General features: G+C 47.2%; 1 protein-coding gene across 1 annotated transcript in view; it reads left to right on the plus strand.

Moving 5' to 3' along the window:
• The window catches only part of DKK3 (dickkopf WNT signaling pathway inhibitor 3), a 52,773-nt gene that overhangs the window by 11,979 nt on the left and 19,090 nt on the right, over positions 1-21,704 (plus strand). The window contains exons 3-4 of the mRNA XM_058305728.1: positions 2,093-2,230; positions 6,149-6,232. Coding sequence (XP_058161711.1) covers positions 2,093-2,230; positions 6,149-6,232 — 222 coding nt within the window. The remainder of the gene's footprint in view (positions 1-2,092; positions 2,231-6,148; positions 6,233-21,704) is intronic.

Genomic DNA, 21,704 nt, shown 5'->3' on the forward strand with positions numbered 1-21,704 from the left:
CAGGCTGATCTGGGTGAAAGAAACCAATTCCTACCTTCACTGTCATTTTTGGTCAGCCTGGCTTCCCCTCAGGCTGGGGGCAGAGTCAAAATGGCGGTTACCAGCCTCTTTCTGACCTGGACAGGTTCATATTTTAGCTGTTCTTAGGGTTATACTCTAGCCAGCTGAATCTACCTAGTAGCTGAAATTGGTGGCCAAATGTCTCTTCCTCCCCTGTTTTTGGAAAATGTAGCTTCAAATTCCAGCAACAGAATAGCTCCTGGGGCAGCTCATGCTGCTGATGTAGGATAATCACTGGCCTCTGCAGCCTCACCAGTAATTTCCTGGAGAGGCTGGTGCAGGTCCCCCCAGCTTTCTCCCTGCCACAGGTGGTGTTGGGGCTTAGACTGGAGCTGCAATCTGATCTGGATGGAAAGAATCCAGTCCCTGCCAGCACTGTGATTTTCAGTCACCCCACTTCCCCTTGTGCCAGGCGCAGAGTTAAAATGGCGGCTCCTAGCCTTGGCTTGGACAGGTTCAAACTTTAGCTGTTCTCAGGATTATACTTCAGCCTGTTGAATTTAGTCATCAGTAGCTGAAGTTGGTGCTCAACCATCTCTTCCCCATTTTGGGGAAGTGGAGCTTTCAATTCCCACTGCGGAGCAGCTCCTGAGGTGCCTTGTGCCTCCAGTGGAGAATAGGCACCGGCCTTCATGGTGTGGAGCCCTCTACTTATGAGTCTTCTCTGCAGACGGGCAGTCTCCTCCTTCTACTCCTTCAAGGAAGTTGCAGGATGCTCTTCTGGTCTCCTGGAGCCCCCAAACAGGTGCTTCAGCTAGCTCCAGGTAACTCTGGGTATTTTAACTGCCCTGTAGCAGGAGCTGACTCTAGGAGCTCCTTACTCCGCCCCCATCTTGCTGGGTTTTTAGTTTGTATTATTTTTGCTAGTATCCTGCATGTTTGAAGAAAAAAAAAAAATGAAAGAGAGCCAATGATACCAAAGATAGGAGTGATGGAAACTTGCCCACCACCAACCAGAATTTTTTTTTGTGGTTCTCCTTTTAAATTCCCAGAGAGTATCTGATTGGCTAAACTAGTCCATGACGTGGCCTCCCATTGTGTCTGGGCAGCTGTGAACAAGGGTGGGTCATGTTCCCTGCTGCCCAATCCTCAGGGCTGGGAGTGGGGCAAAACATCCGCAAGGTGAAGTTCAGTGGGGCAGGCACATTGATGGACATTTCAGTGCAGATGTCATGGAAGCTCACGAGACCAGAGGACTTGAGGACAGCAGCCTCAGAAACCTGACTTCAGAGAAGGACATGTGCCAGGAGAGCAAGAAGGGGTGTGACCCCGGGAACCAGTCAGCTGAGCCTTTGCAAGGGCCTCTCAGCTGGGTGAAGTTGGGGAGGATGGGTATGTGGCTCTAAGGCAGAGAAATGGGACTTTCTTTGTTTGGCCCACTCGTCTCTGACCAGACACTGAAATAAAGATTTGGTAGCAAATAGTTTATTTGGGAAGTGATCCCAGGAAACATGAGAAGCAAGTTGGGGACGTGAGACAGGGCAGGGAAGTAAAGCAATAAAGAGGGAAATAGTGAGCAGGTGACCACTGTGGGCAAATAGGGCTCAGTCGCACTGAGGCCTCGAGAGGACTGTAGATCCTACATGCCTCAGAAGTGGCCTGCTGGGGCGAGAGGAAGCCCTGGTATTGCCCTCCATAGCCCTCCCTCCTTGGTTGGAGATTGCTCCTACCCAGCATTGGAGGCCTGGGCAGACTAAGCACACTCCTGAGAATACCCTCCAAGAAGCAGAGTTAGCTGTTGGCACGGAAGGGACTTGAAGGCCAGTGGACCTGGATTGGGCTCCACTTGTAAAATGGGGCATTAACACCCACCTCCTTGGGAAGTTTGAGATTTAAGGGTTATAATATTTGTAAAACATTTAGAACAAGGTCGTGTACATAGCCAGCTCTCAATTAACAGGACTTACCCTTATCACCATTATTAGTCACTGCAGAAGAGAAAGAGAAAAGCATTTTGGTTTTTTTTTTTCCTAATGGACTCCGATTTGTAACGAGAGAGCAGTGTTGCTCATTAAACTCATTGATTTAATAGATGAAAGCAGAGGAAGCTGCTGCCAAAACATCAGCAGAACTGAACCTGGCAAACTTACCTCCCACCTACCACAATGAGACCAACACGGAGACCAAGATTGGAAATAGGACCATCCATGTGCACCGAGAAATTCACAAGGTAAGAGCGGTGTGGTCAGCACACCCTCCTTTCTGTAGCATCCGAGCCCATGATCTTGTTTGTATTTTTATACACAAGCCAAAATTACAAATGAGGATGGTAAAATATAGATTAAAAAACCAGAACGAGTGAGAGAGCTGTTTAAAGGGGGGAGATACATACCAGGAACTTAAATTGCTTTTGCATGTAAGCATTAAATTTAATGGTAGGCTTCCTGCCAGTCCAATTGCAAAGGAATATGCAGAGATTTTTTTTTTTAATCTTTTGAAAAAGTGAAGCAAGCAAGTGTCTGGAGAGCTCTTTTCCTAATATTGAGTTTGAAGAATGTATCTCATGGATTTTTTTTTTTTAAGATTTATTTATTGATTTATTTCCCCCCCTCCCCTGCCCTGGTTGTCTGTTTTCTGTGTCTATTTGCTGTATCTTCTTCTTTGTCTGCTTCTGTTGTTGTCAGCAGCACGGGAATCTGTTTCTTTTGGTTGCGTCATCTTGGTGTGTCAGCTCTCCATGTGTGCAGCGCCATTCCTGAGCAGGCTGCACTTTCTTTTGTGCTGGGCGGCTCTCCTTACAGGGCGCACTCCTTGCGCGTGGGGCTCCCCTACACGGGGGACACCCCTACGTGGCAGGGCACTCTTTGCACGCATCAGCACTGCACATGGGCCAGCTCCACACGGGTCAAGGAGGCCCGGGGTTTGAACTGTGGACCTCCCATGTGGTAGGCGGATGCCCTAACCACTGGGCCAAGTCCACTTCCCTCTCATGGATTTTTATAATATGTATGTTTCAACGGGGAATTGAAATAGAGACCACGTTGTGGTGAGTAGATCCTCATGGTCTTCTTAGGAGGGAATGTTCATCACTATGCGGTCTCTACGTGTGATATACCCTGTTTTCAGAGGGGAAGCCTCTACTGCTGCAAGATTAAATGTTGATTTATTTGCTGGTTGTCCATTCAAAATTCTATAGCAAACATAAAATAGAAAAAAGAAAAAAAATTCTACAGCAAATTCTTTTCCAACCTACTGCATGTCTTAGTGTCTTTTGGTCTAATATCTTGCACTAGGAACAGGCAGGTTCATTCCTGATCTGATGTGATAAAGACAACTTTGCAAATCCAGAGGAATATAGCATTAGCCTGCCTATCATGTGACATAAATACTAGGTGACTTTGGCAGGACTTGGAGAACAAATGTGTAAGTCTACTGTGTTCAGGGTCCTTGTTAGAGGCTGTAGAGTTGTTATTCTGTTGGGAATATCAAGGAGCTTGACCTCTAATCTCATCTCAGCTCCTTTATGCAAAGCCATGGGAGCTCTCACAAAAGAGACTTACATGTGTTCAAGTGCCCAGGTAGTTACTTGGTTGAAACAATAGTGTTTCTGTGCCATAGAGCATAGAGGAGTCAATTTATATAGGCCGTTGGCTTGACTATAAAGTAGCCTCTATGTGGCCCTTTTCCCGCTGCACTCTGAGGGACCCACCTGCATGAATCAGCTATAGAGTGAATCCTCCAGCCCTCCAGGTAAATGAATGAGTTCACCTGCTGAACAAAATTCTTTAGCATTGCTCACTTGACAACTGAAGAATGTTTCCAAAAGTGATTATTTCATTTTCATCAAAACCAATCGTATGTCATCTTTTTTCAAATTTTTTTAAAGATTTTATTTTTTAAATTTCTCTCCCCTTCCCTGCCCCCCGGTTGTCTGTTCTCTATTCCATTTGCTGTGTGTTCTTCTTTTTGTCCGCCTCTGTTGTGGTGTTGTCAGCGGAACAGGAATCTGTGCTTTTTTTGTTACATCATCTTGCTGTGTTAGCTCTCTGTGTGTACGTTGCCATTCCTGGGCAGGCTGCATTTTCTTTCATGCTGGGCGGCTCTCTTTACGGGGTGCACTCCTTGCGTGTGGGGCTCCCCTATGTGGGGGACACCCCTATGTGGCACGGCACTCCTTGCGCGCATCAGCACTGCGCATGGGCCAGCTCCACACGGGTCAAGGAGGACCCTGTGTCCTGTGTCCAAGGAGGACTCTGTGGACCTCCCATGTGGTAGATGGACGCCCTAACCACTGGCCCAAGTCCACTTCCCGGAATGTCATCTTTTCTGACAATAAAGTTGCCCCCTGTAGGTGTCAAAAGACCAGAGTTTGTATTCTACCAGTTACAAGTGTGATTTTGACAAAAAAAAATTTAAATTTCCTGATGCTCAAGAACTACAGCTATAAAATAGGAATATCAACATCTATATTCCAGTATTGTGAATATCAAATGACCTAAAGTATGTGAAAGTGCCTTTAAAGTGCTATGCAAAAGCAAATTATTACTACTATTGTTATAATAGTAAAGTTGTATTAGCAGCACAACACAGTAGTTCTCAAATGGGTTCCATAGAGCACCAGGCCTATGCAATTCTCATGAAAAGGGCTCAGTAGTGATGAAACGGATTTGGAAACCACTAAATATTCTCTTCCTGGTGATGTAAAAATTCACATTGGTATAATAAAGGCTCTTGGAAGTCCTCCAACCCATATATAGAGGGTCATATGGTGTTTTTAAAAAAGGTTTAACATCAGCCAAACTATAAAATGTTGGCATAGAGGAAGAAGATGTCCTTTCTTTGCTGGGAAGAGGAATTATTTATATGCAAATTTAAGAGCATGGTGAGAGAGATGTGGCCCTTACCTCTTCAGAACTGGAATTTGATCCACTACTGCAAACCAGGCTAAGAGTTTCCATTTGGCTTCTGGATGCAGACTGCCATGATATTAGAGCTGGCAGACAATTAAAGATAATCTAGGGAAGTGCTCAAGCAGTTGGGCACCTGCCTACCACACGGGAGGTCCTGGGTTCGGTTTCCGGTGCCTCCTAAAGAGGACAAGCAAGCTAGTGAGCTGACATGATGGGCTGGCATGGCAAGCTGGCATAATGAGATGATGCAACGAAGAGACACAATGAGGAAACACAATGACAGACTTAAGCAGGGAGTGGAGGTGGCTCAAGCCATTGGGGGCCCCCTCTTACATGGGAGGTCCCTGGTTTGGTCCCTGATGCCTCCTAAAAAGACAAGCATACAACGAACAGACAGAGAGTAGACAGTGGGTGCAAACAAGAAGGCGGGTGTGAGTGGAAAATAAATAAAAATAAATCTTTAAAAAAATATCTAGAAATGAGAAAAGTGTGAATCAGAGAAGAGAAATGACTTGTTCCAGTTTACATACAAGATGTTTATTAGTGGCTGTGCCAAGGCTCAAAGAATGCTGATCTCCTAACCCTGGGCTAGCGTCTTGTCTGCTCTTTCTCACTAACTCAGTCCTTTGACACAGCCCGGATGGGGCCCGGGTTCCACATCAGGATTCTAAGGCTTAGCTTTGAGATGCCTGCACCTGCTACAGAATCAGAGGCAGGTGAAGATAGAGGGATATTGGGACAAGTCTCCCAATGGACTTGAGCGCTGTCTTGATTAAATGAATCAGTCTCTCATAATGAGTAGTAGAATAGCTGAAACTAAAACCTGCTCGCGTCTCATGAAAGGTGTTTGACTGGACATCCAGACCAGTAGTTGTTGAAAGGAAAGTTGGCATTAAGTTCCAAGGGATGAGCCCTAAGAACGATAAAAATAGCGGGTGTTATTGAGTGTTTGCTAAGCCTCAGGCACTGTGCTGAGTGTTTACATGGGCCCCTCATTTCCTCCTCATAGCATCCCTATGAGGCAGACTCTGTTAATATCTCTTATCGCTGCCCTGAGAGGAAGCTGTTCAGCTGACAGCTGCTGGAGGAATTCAGAAAGGAAGGGGGCAGAGGCTTTCTCTCTACTTTGCCAGATGTCCTTGCTTCAGAAAATGGGGGAGTGGGGACATTATAAAAAACGTGTGGGTGTTTCCCAGAATTCCTTCTATCTCATCTTCACTGTATCTTTCGTGCTATAGATAACCAACAACCAGACTGGAGAAACGGTCTACTCAGAGACAGTTATTACATCCGTGGGAGGTGCAGAAGGCAAAAGGAACCACGTGAGTCGTCCTCTCCCCCACCACACCCCCAGGCATTTGCACTTTGGTTTAGTCTGACAAAGGTGACCCGGGCTTCAGACCTTGGGCAGGAGGGGGCTGCCCTTCAAGCACTGCCCCTGCCTCCTTTCTACCAACGTTTCCCAATTCCTGCGTTTCTGACCACACCACTGCAGGCTGGTACCAGGCTCTGCCTCCACCCACTTCTGCTTCAGAGGCAACAGAGAAATTCAGTTGTCCTTTGCATGGTCCCTTCCCAGCTTTGAAAAGGGAAGAAGGATATGCCAGGAATATTGAATGGGGACCTTGGTAACCAGACCTGGGGAGTCAGGCCGTGAAATCCTGAAAGCCTCTGGTATGGCCCATGCCTTTTGTAACCCAGCTGTGGTCAGGCTGGTTGGGAGCAAAAAAATGTGTAGTGGAACCCACTCTGGTCCCTTGTGTTTGCTCCTGCTACTCAGTTGCCTTAGTCCGAAGGTGGGATGGTTCTATAGAGTTCCAGAATCCTGACATTGGAGAGGGGCCTCATTTCACAGAAGGAACGAACCCCTGGAACCCAATCAGCTACTGCTCTCCTAGCTCCCAGACCAGCGGAGGCTCTTCCCACCTTGATGACTGGCTCCAGTCCTTCTATTGGGCAAGCTGGTGGTGATGCTCACAGGGTCAGCATTAAAAACGTGCCTCCTTTGTGGAGGCTGCGAGGACCCAGCCTGTACCCCCAGTCCTCTCACGTAGGTCGCTTCTGGTTGGTGTTCTTCCCTTGGAGGTGAAGAATGCACCCCTGGCCTTCCGGGGGGGCCAAGGGTTTGTCCTCAGCTCTATCAGCCTTATCCCAGAAAAGAACTAGCATACTGATACTGTTTAGGGAGGCAGTGTTGTCTTGGCTGGTCACTGATGGCTTTTTGTTTGTTTTGTGCCAAGTGCTCAGGCGGGAGCTGGCTAACGTTTTCTGCAGGCTGTGGGTCCAGTTTGCTCTGCGTGGTGGTGGGGACCCCATTCAGGGGGCCTGGGGGATGGCGGGGCGAGCTGTGTGTGAAATGGCAGTGGAGAGGGCCCTGGTAATGCAGGCTGGAAGCACGAGTTTGTCACCTGTCAGCCGGGTCATCTCGCTTTCCCCATCTTAGTGCGTGGTAATGATTTCCAGCCTCCCAGCTCTGAAGTTTCAGAAGCTTATAAAATACAGACAGGTATTAACTAAGGTCAGGGAGGAAGAGAGAGGGGAAAAACCAGCAAGTAGGCCAATGGCCGTGAGGATGCCAATTAAGCAAGAGGGAAAAGCTTTAGACTATTCCTGATCTAAGTGTCTGGGGCGGAAGCCATGGAATGGAAAGGGCAAGGGAAACGGAACTCACAGGGCTGTCAATTAGAGAAAAAGCCTTCGCCCTCAAGCTGTAAACAGTTAGCATATTTTTGTGACACTGTACAGCTCTGCTCCCGGGAGCTCCCTGGAGCCTGGAAGACAGCAGCCCTGGCCCTGCACCCCGGCGTCTGCCTGCCTCCCTAACTGAGGCAACTGGGTCAGGGCTTGAGCGTCTTGTGCTGGGGGGAGTCGAGGCTCTGACCGTGGTGGGCAGGTAAGAGACAGGAACGATCTCAAAGGTGCCGGGAGCCTGGCTGGGTCAGGTGACTGTCGCCCGCCCGTGTGCACTGCGTGCCCGCGTGTGCGGGCTGTGTCCTGAGTGCGCCTGCCTGCGGGGGGCATTCGGCGGCGTCTGACCCCCTGCAGGCCGTGGTCCTGATCAGGCAAGAGGATGACAGGGAGAGACAGAGCCATCGAACCCTGAAGGCAGAGACCCGTCAGCTCCTCCTGATCGCCGCTAGGCCCCTCTGCAAGTTCCTCGCTGAGAATGAATCCCAGGCTATCAGCTGGAAGGGAGACCCCGGGGCCTCTGATGCTTGACGGGCCACACGGGCTTCAGAGCGGGCTGGAGACTTCCAAGCCACCTGTGAATAGGTGGCTGTGGGCAGGGGTCGTGCCGTGTGTGCCTCTACAGACTCAGGTACCATGGGGACAGTTTCTCAAGAGTCAGGGAAGCAAGACCTAGCGTTTTTGTGTTTTAATTAGAGAAATTGCAGGATTTTGGAAAAATCGTGTGGAAAATAGAGTTCCCATCTATCTCCCCTCTTACTAACATGTTACATTAGTGTGGTACCTTTGTTCCAATTGATGGAAGACTATTACTAAAATTGTACTTTTAACTATAGTCCATAGTTTATGTTAGGGTTCGCTCTTTGTGTTGTACAATCCTGTTTTGTTTGGTTTTATTTTATTCTAGTAACATATATACAACATAACGTTTCTCTTTTTATCCACATTCAAATATATAATTCTGGAGTGTTAATTACATTCACAATGCTGTGCTGCCGTCACCACCATCCATTACCAAAACTTTTGCGTCACCCCAAACAGAAATTCTGTACCAATCAAGCATTAACTTCCATTCTCAGCCTCACCCTGGCCCCTGGTAACCTATATTCTAGTTTCTGGCTCTATGATCTGATTTTAAGTACCCACAGAATTCTTCCCTCCTTGGTCTTACCTTTGTCCCAGCACAATTGAGCCAGGACTATCTCTGCAAGATACGTGGAGCTTCTTTTTCAGAACAGGAAGCTAGAAAGCTAAATCACCTGCACAGAAATATGAAGGGTCAAACCTTGTCGTCACTGTCCCCATTCCATAGTTTTGTAATTTAATGATTTTTGCAGTTGAATCTGAAGTGTACTACATGCCACAGAAACTGCCTCTTGCAGGAAAAGGGGAGTTTTCCATTCAAAAAGACGAAATCATATGTTCTTCAAACATTAAAATACTGAAATCAGGGGCTAAGGCATCAGGATTTAAAATTCCCAGATGAATTCAATTAAAAATAATCACCAAGCACCCCATAATTTCCTTTCTTCAAATGCTGGGATATGTATTAACATGTATGGTAACCCGAGAAGGCTCACAGAGACTTACAGACAGTAATATTATAAGCCTGTCTAGAAAATTTAGCACAATGTGTGCAAGGTATTGGTCTGTTTTTACATTCAAACGGGGAAGGGGAAAAGAACACTGGGGCTTGTTATTCCATCTGAGTGCTCTGGCCGGTGGCGATGTGGTCTGACGTCTTTGTGGCCAGGCTTTTGTGCTGTGCACTCGGCCTGCCCCCCTTCACGGGCCAGTGGGCAGGCTGACTGATGGGTTACTTTTGTGTATGAAGAAAGTGGTGAGTTGGCAGTTAGTGAGGGAACAAGCCTTTATGCATGAGGGGAACGCTTTTATTTATAGAACTATGCCTCCAAATATGAGGAGTCTGGCCCAATTAGCCAAGGAAAAATGTTGAAGGGACAGGTCCTCTAATTAAAATACAGCTTGCCACAACAAAGCTTAGCCCATCTTGCATGTCTTGTCTTTCTGTTTTTGTATTGGAATAAGATAGGAAAGAAGGGGTCATTGTGTTTTCCCATCCGAAAATACGTAGTTTGCACCTATAGGCTCAATTACATACAACCAACTCCATGATACTGGTCAAAATTTCTGAGACCTTGGAGCGATGGAAAAGTTTCCGTAGTGGATGGTGGTGATGGTAGCACAATAGCGTGAATGGATTATTTAAACTGAACTGTATACCTGGAAGTGGTTAAAATGGGAAATGTTACATTGTACATAAAAATATTAAATTACTTAAAGAACTTCTGAGACCACAGATAGACAAATTTCACTCAGAGAACTATCCATCTAGGAGAGATTTGAGTAACCCAGTGACTTCTTTGTCCCAGAGAAATGTTCAGTGCGGACAGAGCTTTTTTGACCTGGAGATAGAGGAATTCTTTACAACAAATGGGACACCAAATGTCTTTTTTGTTGCAAGAATACTTTGTTATTTGTGTTGAAGCCTGGGGAAATGGGGTGTTAAACTGTGTCTGAATCTTTTTGTTTGTTTCTCATGAAGCATTAAGCATCTTATCACCTCAAGGCCAGAGAAACTTGAACGAGCAAGTGGGAGGAGAAAGTAGGTTGAATGCCCTCTTTCTCCATTAATCCTCATCCCCAGTGTATTCATTCATCACAGGGTAAAGGGATAAAGACAGGCGATGCCAGCTTTGTTTCCTCCCTCTGATTGCTGATGCTGGAGTCTGTGAATAGGATATATCAGAAAGTACCATGATGACTAAACATTGGGGGATTATTCTAAGGGAAATCCAGCCTGTAAGGTGCAGGCTCCTGGAGAGATCAAAGCACCTGCCTCTGCTGTGCCGAGATTAGCCAGGTGGCGGGGGCCTAGGAACTGCAGCCGTTCCCTTTCAGTCTTGAGACAGAATCAAGAAGTCTGAAAAAAGTGAGAGGCAGACTTGTATTCAAACCCTGCGCTGACTGTTATAAGCTCTGTCCTCTGGGACTCAGTTTCCTCATCTATTAAACAGGGCTAACGACCCCTATTTCTCAAGATTGAGTGAGAATCTAATAAGGCAAGGTGTATAAAAATACTCTGTGTGAGGTTCATTATTATTGAAAAGTAATTAAAGCTCATTCCTAATTGCCCTTTTCCCTCGTGCCCCACAGCCTACTGCAAAAAGAATGGAACTGGGCTGGAAGCTACCTGTAAGGCCTCTGCAGCCCTCTTTACCCTGACGTTTTTGTCGCCTTGGGCTAATTTTGTCTCTAGTGACCTACCTCACCCTGTGAGTAATACCCTTTGCCCGAAGCTCTGTACCCTTAGCCGCGAGGCTGACGCACCCAGCGCTGGTTCCTACCCTTGCGTGTCTTGTGTGTCTGGGTTGGGAGTTAGGGATAGCACAGAAGGAAGGATTGGGCCATAATGAATGACAAGGACAGTGGGTGAGAGTCAGGTGCTGACAGGTTCCAGGCTTCTAGTAAAACAAAAACAAAAAACAGATTCGTGGGTTCTAAGGGTAGAGAGACAGTTTTGTATGATTATACAGATCCTTAGTCCTATATCCAGACAAAAAGTTTGGGTACATTTGTGTTTCTGCATTTTATTTTGAGTTGACTTTGTGGTTTCTGGCTGTTAGACCCTCATGCCTTATTCCAGCAGGAAAAAAAAAAATTACAGGGAAAATTGAAGCACTCTGGATTATTTTTGGAAAGGGGTTAACAATCCTCAAATAAACATGGTTGATTTGGGTGAGCAATTTTAAGGGGAGAGCATTTCCTTTTGAATTATAACCTGACTGTATTATATTGTACTCTCTTTAACCTAAATATCCACCAAAAAGGAATTCATTAAATATAAAGGATACTACATCCAAAGTCAAAATTCTACGAATAAAGAGTTTCACCTTGGTATCATATAAGTTGATATAAAAGGATATCTTTGATAAAATGTTAAGTTGGAAAATTTTGTATAATATAACCTTATTTTTAGGAAAAGAAGTATGCATTTAAAAAGCTTGGCAAAATATTTACCAAATCATTACTAATGGATGTCTTGGGAGAGACTGAAATTTGGAGACTTTTACTTTATATTTGTATTTCTGTTTTCTGAATGTTTTAAAAAAAGGGCTTGTGAATTATTTACAGTTTTGGTATAAATATCTATATTTTTAACAGTTTTGCACATTTTTTCATTGTGTAAATCCAAGAAGTAAAATTGCTAAGCCATAGGGTGTGCATATCTAAAATTTTGGGAAACACTGCCAAATTTTTCTCCAGAAAAGTTGTAGTAATTTACACTCATAGGTGCAATTTCTAAGACTGTATTTCACCAGCCCTTACTAGAGTGGGTGTTACCATGGGTGTTTGTCTAGTTGGCAAGAGAAAAAAGAGATATCTTCTTTTTGTTTAAGTTTCTTTGATTGTTAGTAAGGTCAAGGGGAATGGCTGTTTCAGAACTGCAAGATGTAGCAAATATAGAGTCCTCCTCAAAGTTAGCTCATCCCGTCCTTCCTTTACGGAAGGAGAAAGGTCAATTTCCCGTACCAGGCTGTTCCCAAGAACAAATACCGTCAGCCCAAGCTGATTAGGAAGGTGTGACGTTCCAGCAGGAGCTGTCCTTGGCCACAGTGTGTCTGTGGGAGGCTTGAAGAGCTGTGAGTCATGCAGGGGAGGAGGTGGGGTGGCGTGGCTACTGCCTCACCTCTGTAAATACAAAAGGGACAGGCCCTCCCTCCTTTCCGCCTCCTCCCACCTCCACGAACACCCCAAATGCAGGTCTGGAGGCCTTCTGGTAAGAGAAGCCCTTCAGTGGGGTGCTTGTGGGGCTCAGGCTCAGGCAGATCCAGTTCAAATTGCAGCCCCTTGCTTATTAACTATGCAGCTTTGGGTTCAAACCTCCATTGCTCTAAGCCTTAGTTTCTCTATATGTAAGATTAATAAAATACCTTCCATATAGGGTTCTCATGAGGGTTAAATAAAATGAACCAGGCAAAGAATGCTGTACAGTGTCTAGTAAGTAACAGTAAGCAAGCAATAGATGTTAGCCACTTGTTATTATTTGCTTGCCCACATCTATGGCTATCACAAATCCCAGTATTAATTATTCATTTTCATTTGCATACTCATGGAGCATTTACTATGTGCCAGGTAGGCAAATGTAAAAGCCAGTCCTAACACCAAAGAGCTCCTAGGCTAGTGGTGGATCAAAAATAAATGGTAGATACAATATGGATTCATAATTCCTAAGACAACTATTGGGAACGTCATGCAGGTGCCAAACCAGGTCTCCAGGGAAGGCTTTTCTGAGAGACAGTTCTCCATAGGTCTCTAGTTTCTCTGCACATTTTTTTAAAGCAGAGGTAGGAACTTCCCTTCTGTTCCTATCTTTTCAAGGATGTTGGTCTAGCTAACAGCCGTGGAAGACGCAGATAGTATCTTCACCCTTGGCAGAGAGCAGGTTTGCTTGTAGTTCTCTAAGCTTGAGGCTCTGCAGCTGTGACACAAACCCACTGCACATACAGCATCCACCTGGGCCTCTCCTGCTGGAGAGCCCTGTTGAAGGGTAGGGGCAAGGGGAATGGACACAAAAATGAAGCACCTGCTGCTCCTGTGCTGTGAGTAGTATGCCTTTGACTCAGACCCAGGAGTCTCGTGTCTTCAGCTAGCATCCATGAAACTGTGAAGGCTAACTTGTTAGGGCTTGAAGGTATTTTGAATCATGTCTGGAATTCTCAGTTTGGAGGAGAAAGGGCATTCCTTGTTCAAAGTCAAGAAGGCATGAGGAAATAAGAATATGTTAAAGGAACACTAAATATTTTGGAATTCCAGAGCTGGGGGTGTGTTTGGGGGAACAGCAGATGAAGCTGGGAGAGGAGGAAGTTAGATCAGGGAAGTCTTTGAGTGCTACGCCAGGGAGTTAGGGACACATGCTGAATTAGTCATCTATCCTGCATCTGAACTGTTTCAACATGCCCTGTACTCCATATGTGTTGAAGCTCTGCTCATTCCCCAGGAGAAAGAACCAAGAACACATGGTTGGGACGGTAGAGGCGTTGGTAGGGCCAGGCGTCGGCTAAATCCTGCTCCAGCTTGAGGCCTGGGTCACCTTTGGGCTGCAAAGCCCAGGCCCTGCAAAAAGCCTGCCTTCAGGGCGTGAAATCTGGAAACCTTTACTTAGAAAGGGGACACTCTTTTTGCCTGGTGCCAGTAGCAGGACAGATAAATGACAGTGTTCGAACTTGAAATCTCTTTGAACTGATGGTGTGGGTTGCAGGACAAGCCGATTTCTGTGGTTTCTGAATAGCCTGAGCTTGTCAGGGGCTGCAGAGCAGCTCCGTGCTGTGGCAGGGCACAGCTGTCAGGGCCCCGAGGAGTCTTTCAGACCAGCCTGGACAGTAGTCACCACAGGGCCTTTGCGTCCTGATCGTGGGCTCGGTGCCCTGCCCTTCCTTGCCCTTTTGACATGGTTCTGGAAATGCCGCAAAGCCTGTGAACCCATTTGTTTCATTTGTTAAATAGCCTTAAGGGCCATAACGCATTCCCTGTTTCCTCAGTATGAAATCTGGTGACTGCTCAGACCCACTGGTAGGTTGAAGGGGTTGAGTGCTCAGTGATGATTAATTAGCATAATGACAGTGGGATGGTTAAGATGAGAGCAGGGAACCCTTGCTGTGTGCCTGTCCTGTCCTGGGGACCTGAGCAGCTCCAGCACCCCCGGAATCCACACGGCAACCTTGCAAGGCAAATGCTGTTATTAGCCCCATTCTTCAGATGAAGTAACTGAGGCTCAGAGAAGGTAGACAACAGAGCTAGCAGGTCACTGAGCCAGCCCTACCAGGGAGGAAAAGCATTCAGGCCTTACTGATGCCAAAACCCACGTTCTTAATTTAAAACACCTTTACCTCGGGGTTTTTAGGACGTATGCGCCACGGGACTCAAGGGCCCAATCTGAGTGGAAGGGCTGCCCAGAAATCCCTGGTCTCTGCTGCCCTTGGACAAGCCGTGCCCTCCCTGACACTGGTCCCAGGTGCTGCCTCTGCGATGTGGCAGCCAGAGTCTCTAGGGGCTGTTTTGAGGTGTAGTGACCCTTGTACAGAAGTTCCCGCAGGGCGTCCCGATCTCTAGAATGCGCTGAAAACTCCCTCCAGGCCCGGGTGCTCAGGCTCAGGCAGCATCTCAGAGATGTCGTCTCCAGAATCTAGAGGTGTGATTTTCGTGACGCTGAATCTACGCGCAGTACACACCCTCCTTTGAGAGGCACACACCCACCCACCTACACGTGGTCTCCTAAAAGAACTCCCAGGGGCTTCAGGGGCCCCCCAGGGCTCTGTTGGGGTCCCAGATTCCCGTGTGGCTCAGGTGGGGAGCTCTGGCCTCCCGGGAGAGGGTTTTGTGGCCTGGTGGTTTAGGAGGGCTTCCTCAGGGGTGGGCGGGACGACAGTGCCAGCCGGTGCTGAGTCAGAGGCAGGGGTGGGGAAAGGGTGGGGGTGGGGGTGATTTCCCGAATCAGGCAGGGACCTCTGCTGTTACCGCAGCCCCTGGGAACTGTCGGAGAAGGACGGATGGGAACTGAGTCATCATCTAGGGGTTTGCCCGGGTCTCCTTGTTCTGCTTAGACCGACGGTCAGCTTCATTTTCCACCTCTACCTCCTGAAAGAGAAGGAATGAAGACCTCTTTGGGGTATATTTTGGGGGAGCATAATGCAGTGGAAAGAGCACACAGGTTGGAATCCCTGCTCCTTGGGCATCTTCTCACCACTCTGAGACTGGTTCCTGTTCTCTGAAAGAACGATGTAGAGACTACCCAACGGGCGTTTGAGAAGTTAAGAGGCAATGAGTGTATTGTAGCCAGCACTTGAGAGATGCTCAACGAATGTCAATTCTCCTTTCTGGCCTAATTTCCTAGAACTTTTGGAGGCAGGAGGCAGTAATTTATTGTAAGTGTGATCAACCAGTATATTTTTATTTTGTCGTAAGGTTGCTGTCACTTTAAACTCTGTAGCTGAGAGTTTCTGAACCGCATTGGTGGCTAAGGCACTAGATTAAACAAATGAAAAAGTTGTTGTGTGTGTACACAGGCCTTGGGCCAAAGATAAAGCAATATTTCAGTGAGCCACAGAATTAAAAGTGGCAGAATTCACAGGGTCCTTTGTACTCTTCTTGGCAGGGATGAAAGCAGGTGGCACTTTTCTTGGCATTTCCCCTTTCTGTACCTGTGGCAGGCACTGCTAATCACCTGCAGAATAATTTCCTGATGAGCCCAGGTAAACCTCAAGATTTGAGGCACTACAATGAACGCATCAAGTAGCCACTGACAATCAATTGGAAAAGGACTATCCTTAAAACCCATTCCCCATCCCTGCTCCAGGCCAACCTCTCATTTACAGATGAGAAAACAGAGATTGGATTGGGGGGTGGGAGGAGGCTATACTTTTGTTCCAAATCATACAACTATCAGAGCTGAAACCTCATTTCCAGCTCAGTGTTTAATATACTGTGGACCTGGAGTTTCTTGTTTCAGGGTTAGCTGCTACCTTTTCTATGATATCTCAGAAGATTAGTGACAGAGAAGACGCACTACCAAATACTGTGAAGGTGGTAAAGATGGATGGGGGCGGGGATGTAGCTCCTGCTTCCCATGTATGAGGTTCTGGATTCAATTACTGGTACCTCCTAAAAAAGAAAAAAAGATGGATAGGCAAAGGATCTCCTCAGGCCCAAGGCAAATCAGGGGTTGATGAAGTGGTAGCAGGAGAGGTGTCTAGTAGACTGTGCCTCCACAGGGCAGGGACTTCATCTGTCGTGTTCACCTCTGCATCTCTAGGGCTTAGAATCATGCCTAATGTAAGTATATGCTTAGGAATCAGGTGTGGAATGAATGGATTTAATGGTTGAAAGCTGCATGAGCAAGGAGTAAATTGGCGAATATAGTGAGAAAAGTTCTTGATGATAAAACTCAGAGAGCTACAAGTATATAAATGAGGTTTATTTGCTTGACAAATAATCCTCTCCTTGGTTTTTCCCTTCTTTCGTTCATCTACATTATTGGTCGCCTTCTGTTTGTCAGGCTGTGTCCCAGGTGTTTTTGCATGTTTTCTTTGCTAATCCTTACTGTACCATGCAGTAGATAGTATTTTACAGATGGAGACACAGAAACTAAATTCCCAAAGTCATAAGGCTATTAAATGGTAGAACTAGAATATCAATCCAGATATAAATTTTGCTCATTCAATAAAATGATACATTTCTGATAGAAGAAATCATGAAATTAGGCAGCCACAATTCTGGGTGGTTTGGGAGAGGCCATGTCATACCTCCCACCCCACGGTGACAGCTTCTGTCATTTATATCGAGTTGCTGAGCCCTCCTCCCAAATGCCCCAAATGAAAAACCAAAACCACAAAAGGACAACTTAGTGACAGTAAACATAGCAGAGTCCCTTGGGAGCGCAGGAGAGGTTATCAGAGGAGGGTGTTCAGGGAAGGACGGAATCTCTCACCCACTTTCTTTTGCTCTCGCCATTGATTGGGTGTCAGCTCTGTGGCTGTTGAAGAGGAACATTCTAATTCAGAATGTTTTAAGTGGATGGTATGTACCCATGCCTGAAGGCGGCCCCCAACACATTTTAATGATGTGATATGAAAAATACAACTACAGGGAAAACAGCCTGCAATTTTCCATATTCTTGCCATCTTAAGTCCTCCCAGAAGAGGAAACGGGTACAAACAGCAGAGAGCCCCACTGCCACTGGAGTTGTGGTTAAGATGGCAAAGTACCCTGGGCTTGAAGATGGAGGAGGGCCTGCTCCCAAGGCTAGTGAGTGACCCGGGGGCTCGAGGTGGGCAGAGGCCAGCAGGCTCCATCCTACTCAAGCCCGGGGGCAGCAGGACTTAGGCTCACGCCCCACAGGCACAAGTTTCCTGTCCCAGCAGCCTTTTTGCTTCCTACATTGCTTCCAAGATCCTGATTTTCCTGGTATTTCTACAGGGCCCTCCCTCCCCAGAGAGAACATATATCCTGTAGCAAAAAGGCCAAATCATAGGTCAGTAGCCTCAGGCAGAGCTGCTTCCTCTGAAGCCCCCTGGCAGCTTTGCTGGGCCTTGGAGGGTGACAGAAAGGAAAGAGAACTAGCATTCACTGAGTACCTATTATGTGCCAGGTACTGTGTGACCTTTTCATACAAGCTGTTTTCTTTCATCTTTACCAAACCCTCCAAATTAGGGGGGCACTAGTCCCATTTTAAAGATAAGGAAGTTGAAGCACAGAGAGGGTGACTTGCCGAGATCACACAGCTGGTAAATGGCAGAGTTGGGATTTGGCAACAAGTATGTCTCATTCCAAAGCCTGAACTCCTGCGGTACAACACTACCCTGAAAAACGGTCAAACGATAAGGTCACTAATAGTTGCTGAACACCTGCAGCATGCCACGCTATGTGGACATACTTATCATCTTTGCTCTTCGTAACAACGTAATTGGTTAGGTGTTATTCCCATTTCACAGATGAGGAAAGTGAGGCCGAGCCAGGTTGAATGACTGGCTCAGTCTCTCACAGCAAGGAGAACTGAGGACAGAATCTGCTTTGGGGCGCTCACTGTGGAGGGAGGGGGTGGTCCTCCGTTTTTAGCCCGTGGCCTGAGTCACTGGCTGGGAGAGCTGGGGCAGCCCCTGTGTGGCCGGGCTCCTCTGTGCTGGCACCCACAGGAGTCCACGTGCCTCGGCAGGCAGCCTTGGGGCACCCGGAGGCTCCAGGGTGTCTGCGGCGGGGAACCTGGTGCTCCAGACCACGTCCTCTGCCCATGCCCTCGGAGCGGAAGCTCTCCGAGTTGCCTGCCACCCCACAGCCGCGAAGCAGAGTAAGACACGGCCTCTTGTGAGCAAAATGAAGTCAAAGCATATGTTTTTCCAAGACTGAAATATATCGAGGCTTTTTTCCAAGCTCATTAATGTAAGTGGTTCAACTTGGAAAGTTGAAAAATTCCACAAGCCCCTTTTTCTGTCCTCACTGCGGAAGAATTTTGTGGGTAGCACTGGGGGGAAGGAATAATTGCAAAGGGCGGGAAAGGGGCCAAGACTGAGGGGTCTGGAAGCTCACGAGAGGCCCGGAGTGAAGGCCCGGCTGGTGCCCCTGCCCTGCCCTGGCCGTGGGCTGGGAAAGTGACTTCCTCCTGCATGGGGGAGCACAACTTGGTTTTCATTTAGTGTTTTAAATTTTCTTCATTTTTCCCTCTTTCTTCAACAAGGAAATTCAAGGACTTCTTTGAGATGTGTTTTTAAAAAAGGGTGATAGCTTGGAGGCCGTAAAGCTGCGGCTCTTCACCTCGGATGGACGTTAGAGTCACCTCTCAAACTGGATCACGTTTGGGGCGTTCGTCAACTTCCTGGGGAGAAGAAACGCGTCTTTATTTTCACCAGCCTTTAAATTAAATTGAGCATGTCCTCCCTTCTGGAACAAAGCACAGTGTCACGAGCAGTGCCTTTGTTACCAATCTTCCGATTCTCTTTTTGCAGATATCTCAAAATAGAACGTACGCTCATTACTACTTAGAAATTAAGACCGCTGTCACACCCGCCACTCCGTCTTGCTCCTCAGTGGGGTAAAATGAAATACTCTATCTCACAGTACTTGGATAACTGTGTTTCAGTGCAGTTGTTTTCCTTTGTAATCTCGTGTATTTTACTCTATGCACCTACATGCATTATTCTGAGAAGGGATCCTCAGGTTTTACCTGACTGATAAAGGGGTCCATGGCACAGAAAAAAGATTAAGGCCCTTTGTTTTAAAGAAGGCCCCTGGCCCGTAACCACACTGGGGCTTCTTAGGTCTCTGTATATAGACTCATGGCCACAGGCAGGGGCGGGGTCATAGAAGGGGTTCTCTCTACTAGAGTGAAATCCCCACCACTGAAACAGTCCCTGGAGTGAACCCCCATCTCTGAAGACAGGCCTTAACCCCGGCTTCTGGAACAATTCCAGCTCCATTCAGGTGGTTTGAATCCTAAGATGGTGAAGAACCATTAGCAGGAAATGGAAGTTTGAGAAGATTCTGGCCAGCAGCATTGTGAGGGATCTTGAAAAGCTGGGGCTGGGGTGCCTCTCGCTGTGGGACTGCCCCCACGGTCCTGCGAGCCCGCCAGCTCTGCCGAGGGGCGCCGACGCAGCCCAGATGGGCAGCCCGTGTGGACTCCTGCTGCTCCTCACGCCAGCTTCCTCTGTGGAGAGCGAGGCCTTTGGCTGCAGCGTGGCCGCCTGAGCTACCTGCTGAGGCATCTTCTTGCCCTCCTTCTCCCTCTGAGGCCTGTTTTAACAACAGTTCAGCCTCAGTGGCGGAGTCCGATTTCCAGTTGGAGAGACTGTTGATGTGTCAGGAGGGTTCGTGTGCCACTATCTCTGGAGCCTTGTTCTTCCTCAGAGAAAAAACCTCACCTGCCCTGCTGAAGGCTCCAGCTCCAAGATGTTGGGATGGACAAAGAAGAGAAGAAAGATGATCTGGTCCTCATCATACTGCAGTTTTCTCTTGAGTACAGGTACCTCGGAACCGAGGCTCAGAATTACAATACTTTGGGAATGCAATGTTGTATGGGCACTGTCTCCAAATGCTCGAGTATGTGGTAACAGGACACATTTATTACTTTCTTCCAAAGGCAAAAGAAAAACAATTTTAAGGGATTGGGCTAGGCTGAGTCAGCTCACTGACTCACATGAAATAATAAACAAGAAACCAATTGAGTCAATATGGAGAAACTCCATCCATCCCCAGTGGTGTAGGCAGTGTCCTGCACATAACCCAAATGTAACCGAACAGTAAGCAAACTCTCAGAACCTGTTTGGCTTTCTGTAATTCCTGAAGAAAGATAAGCAGATGCTCTCACCCTTTCCCTGAAACGTACCCTGTTCCCAACCTTCATCTAACCCATTATTCTTTCCCTTGAATGAAGGAAGGAATCATGTAATCAATCATGCGGACAATACCAGGCTTAGCTGGGTGCAGGTAAGTAATGTGACTATGACTAAGTTTAATCCTGTTAATTGCTTTGTTGGAAAGGAAGGTGGTTTCATTAGGGCCTCTAGAAGGAGTTTCCTGAGGGTGGAGAACACAAAGCTGTGGCTGCCCCATGAGGCCCTAGTGGGACCCTGCCCATCGTCATCATGACCTGTGACCTGAGCATGGTCTCTTCCAGTCACAAAATATAAAGGCCCAGGACTCTGCCACCATGGCAACAGCTCTGCTGCCCTCCAGGACCAAGCATCTGAACATTATTTGTCTGAGGCCAATACCAGCACTGATGGGAACTCTGATTCTGGTTACATGTGTTACAAAAAGACACAAAAGGGCAACAGATGTGGCTCTAGCAATTGGAGGTCCAGGGTTTGATGGCCAGGGCGAGCTGGCCCATGTGGCGAGCTGGCCCACGCAGAGTGCTGGCCTGCATGGAGTGCTGCCCCACACAGGAATGCTGGGCCATGCAGAGAGCTGGCACAGCAAGATGATGCAACAAAAAGAGACACAGAGGAGAGACAATAAGAGATGCAACAGACCAGGGAGCTGAGGTGGCACAAGAGAATGATCGCCTCTCTCCCACTCTGGAAAGTCCTAGGATCGGTTCCCAGAGCCACCTAATGAGAATACAAGCAGACACAGAAGAGCACACAGTGAATGGACACAGAGAGCAGACAAGGTGGGGGGGAGACATAAATTAAAAAATCTTAAAAAAAAAAAAAAAGACACCGAAGCCTTGCAGGACTGGAGGCAAGGGGATGCAGAATATGATGATGACATGAACTGGACAGCTATTTCCACCCTGTGGCAGATTGAGTTGTGTACCCCAGTTTGGATGTGTTCTTGGTCTTGGTCTGCATTCTAATGGGCATGGACCCATTGTGAATAAGATCTCTTAGGATGTTACTTCAGCTATGGTTAGGCCTTAATCTGGATTACTGGAGTTCTTTATAAACAGGATGAAATTCAGACGTGGAGAGAGAAAGCCTTTGGAAGAAGCCAGAAGTCAACACAACCTGAGAAGAAAGAAGACAGTCACCATGTACATTGCCATGTGACAGAAAACCAAGGATGAGTGAAGGCCAGCAGTCAGCCTCA

The sequence above is a fragment of the Dasypus novemcinctus genome, chromosome 10, assembly GCF_030445035.2.
Source record: "Dasypus novemcinctus isolate mDasNov1 chromosome 10, mDasNov1.1.hap2, whole genome shotgun sequence".
In the NCBI taxonomy this organism is placed as follows: Eukaryota; Metazoa; Chordata; class Mammalia; order Cingulata; family Dasypodidae; genus Dasypus; species Dasypus novemcinctus.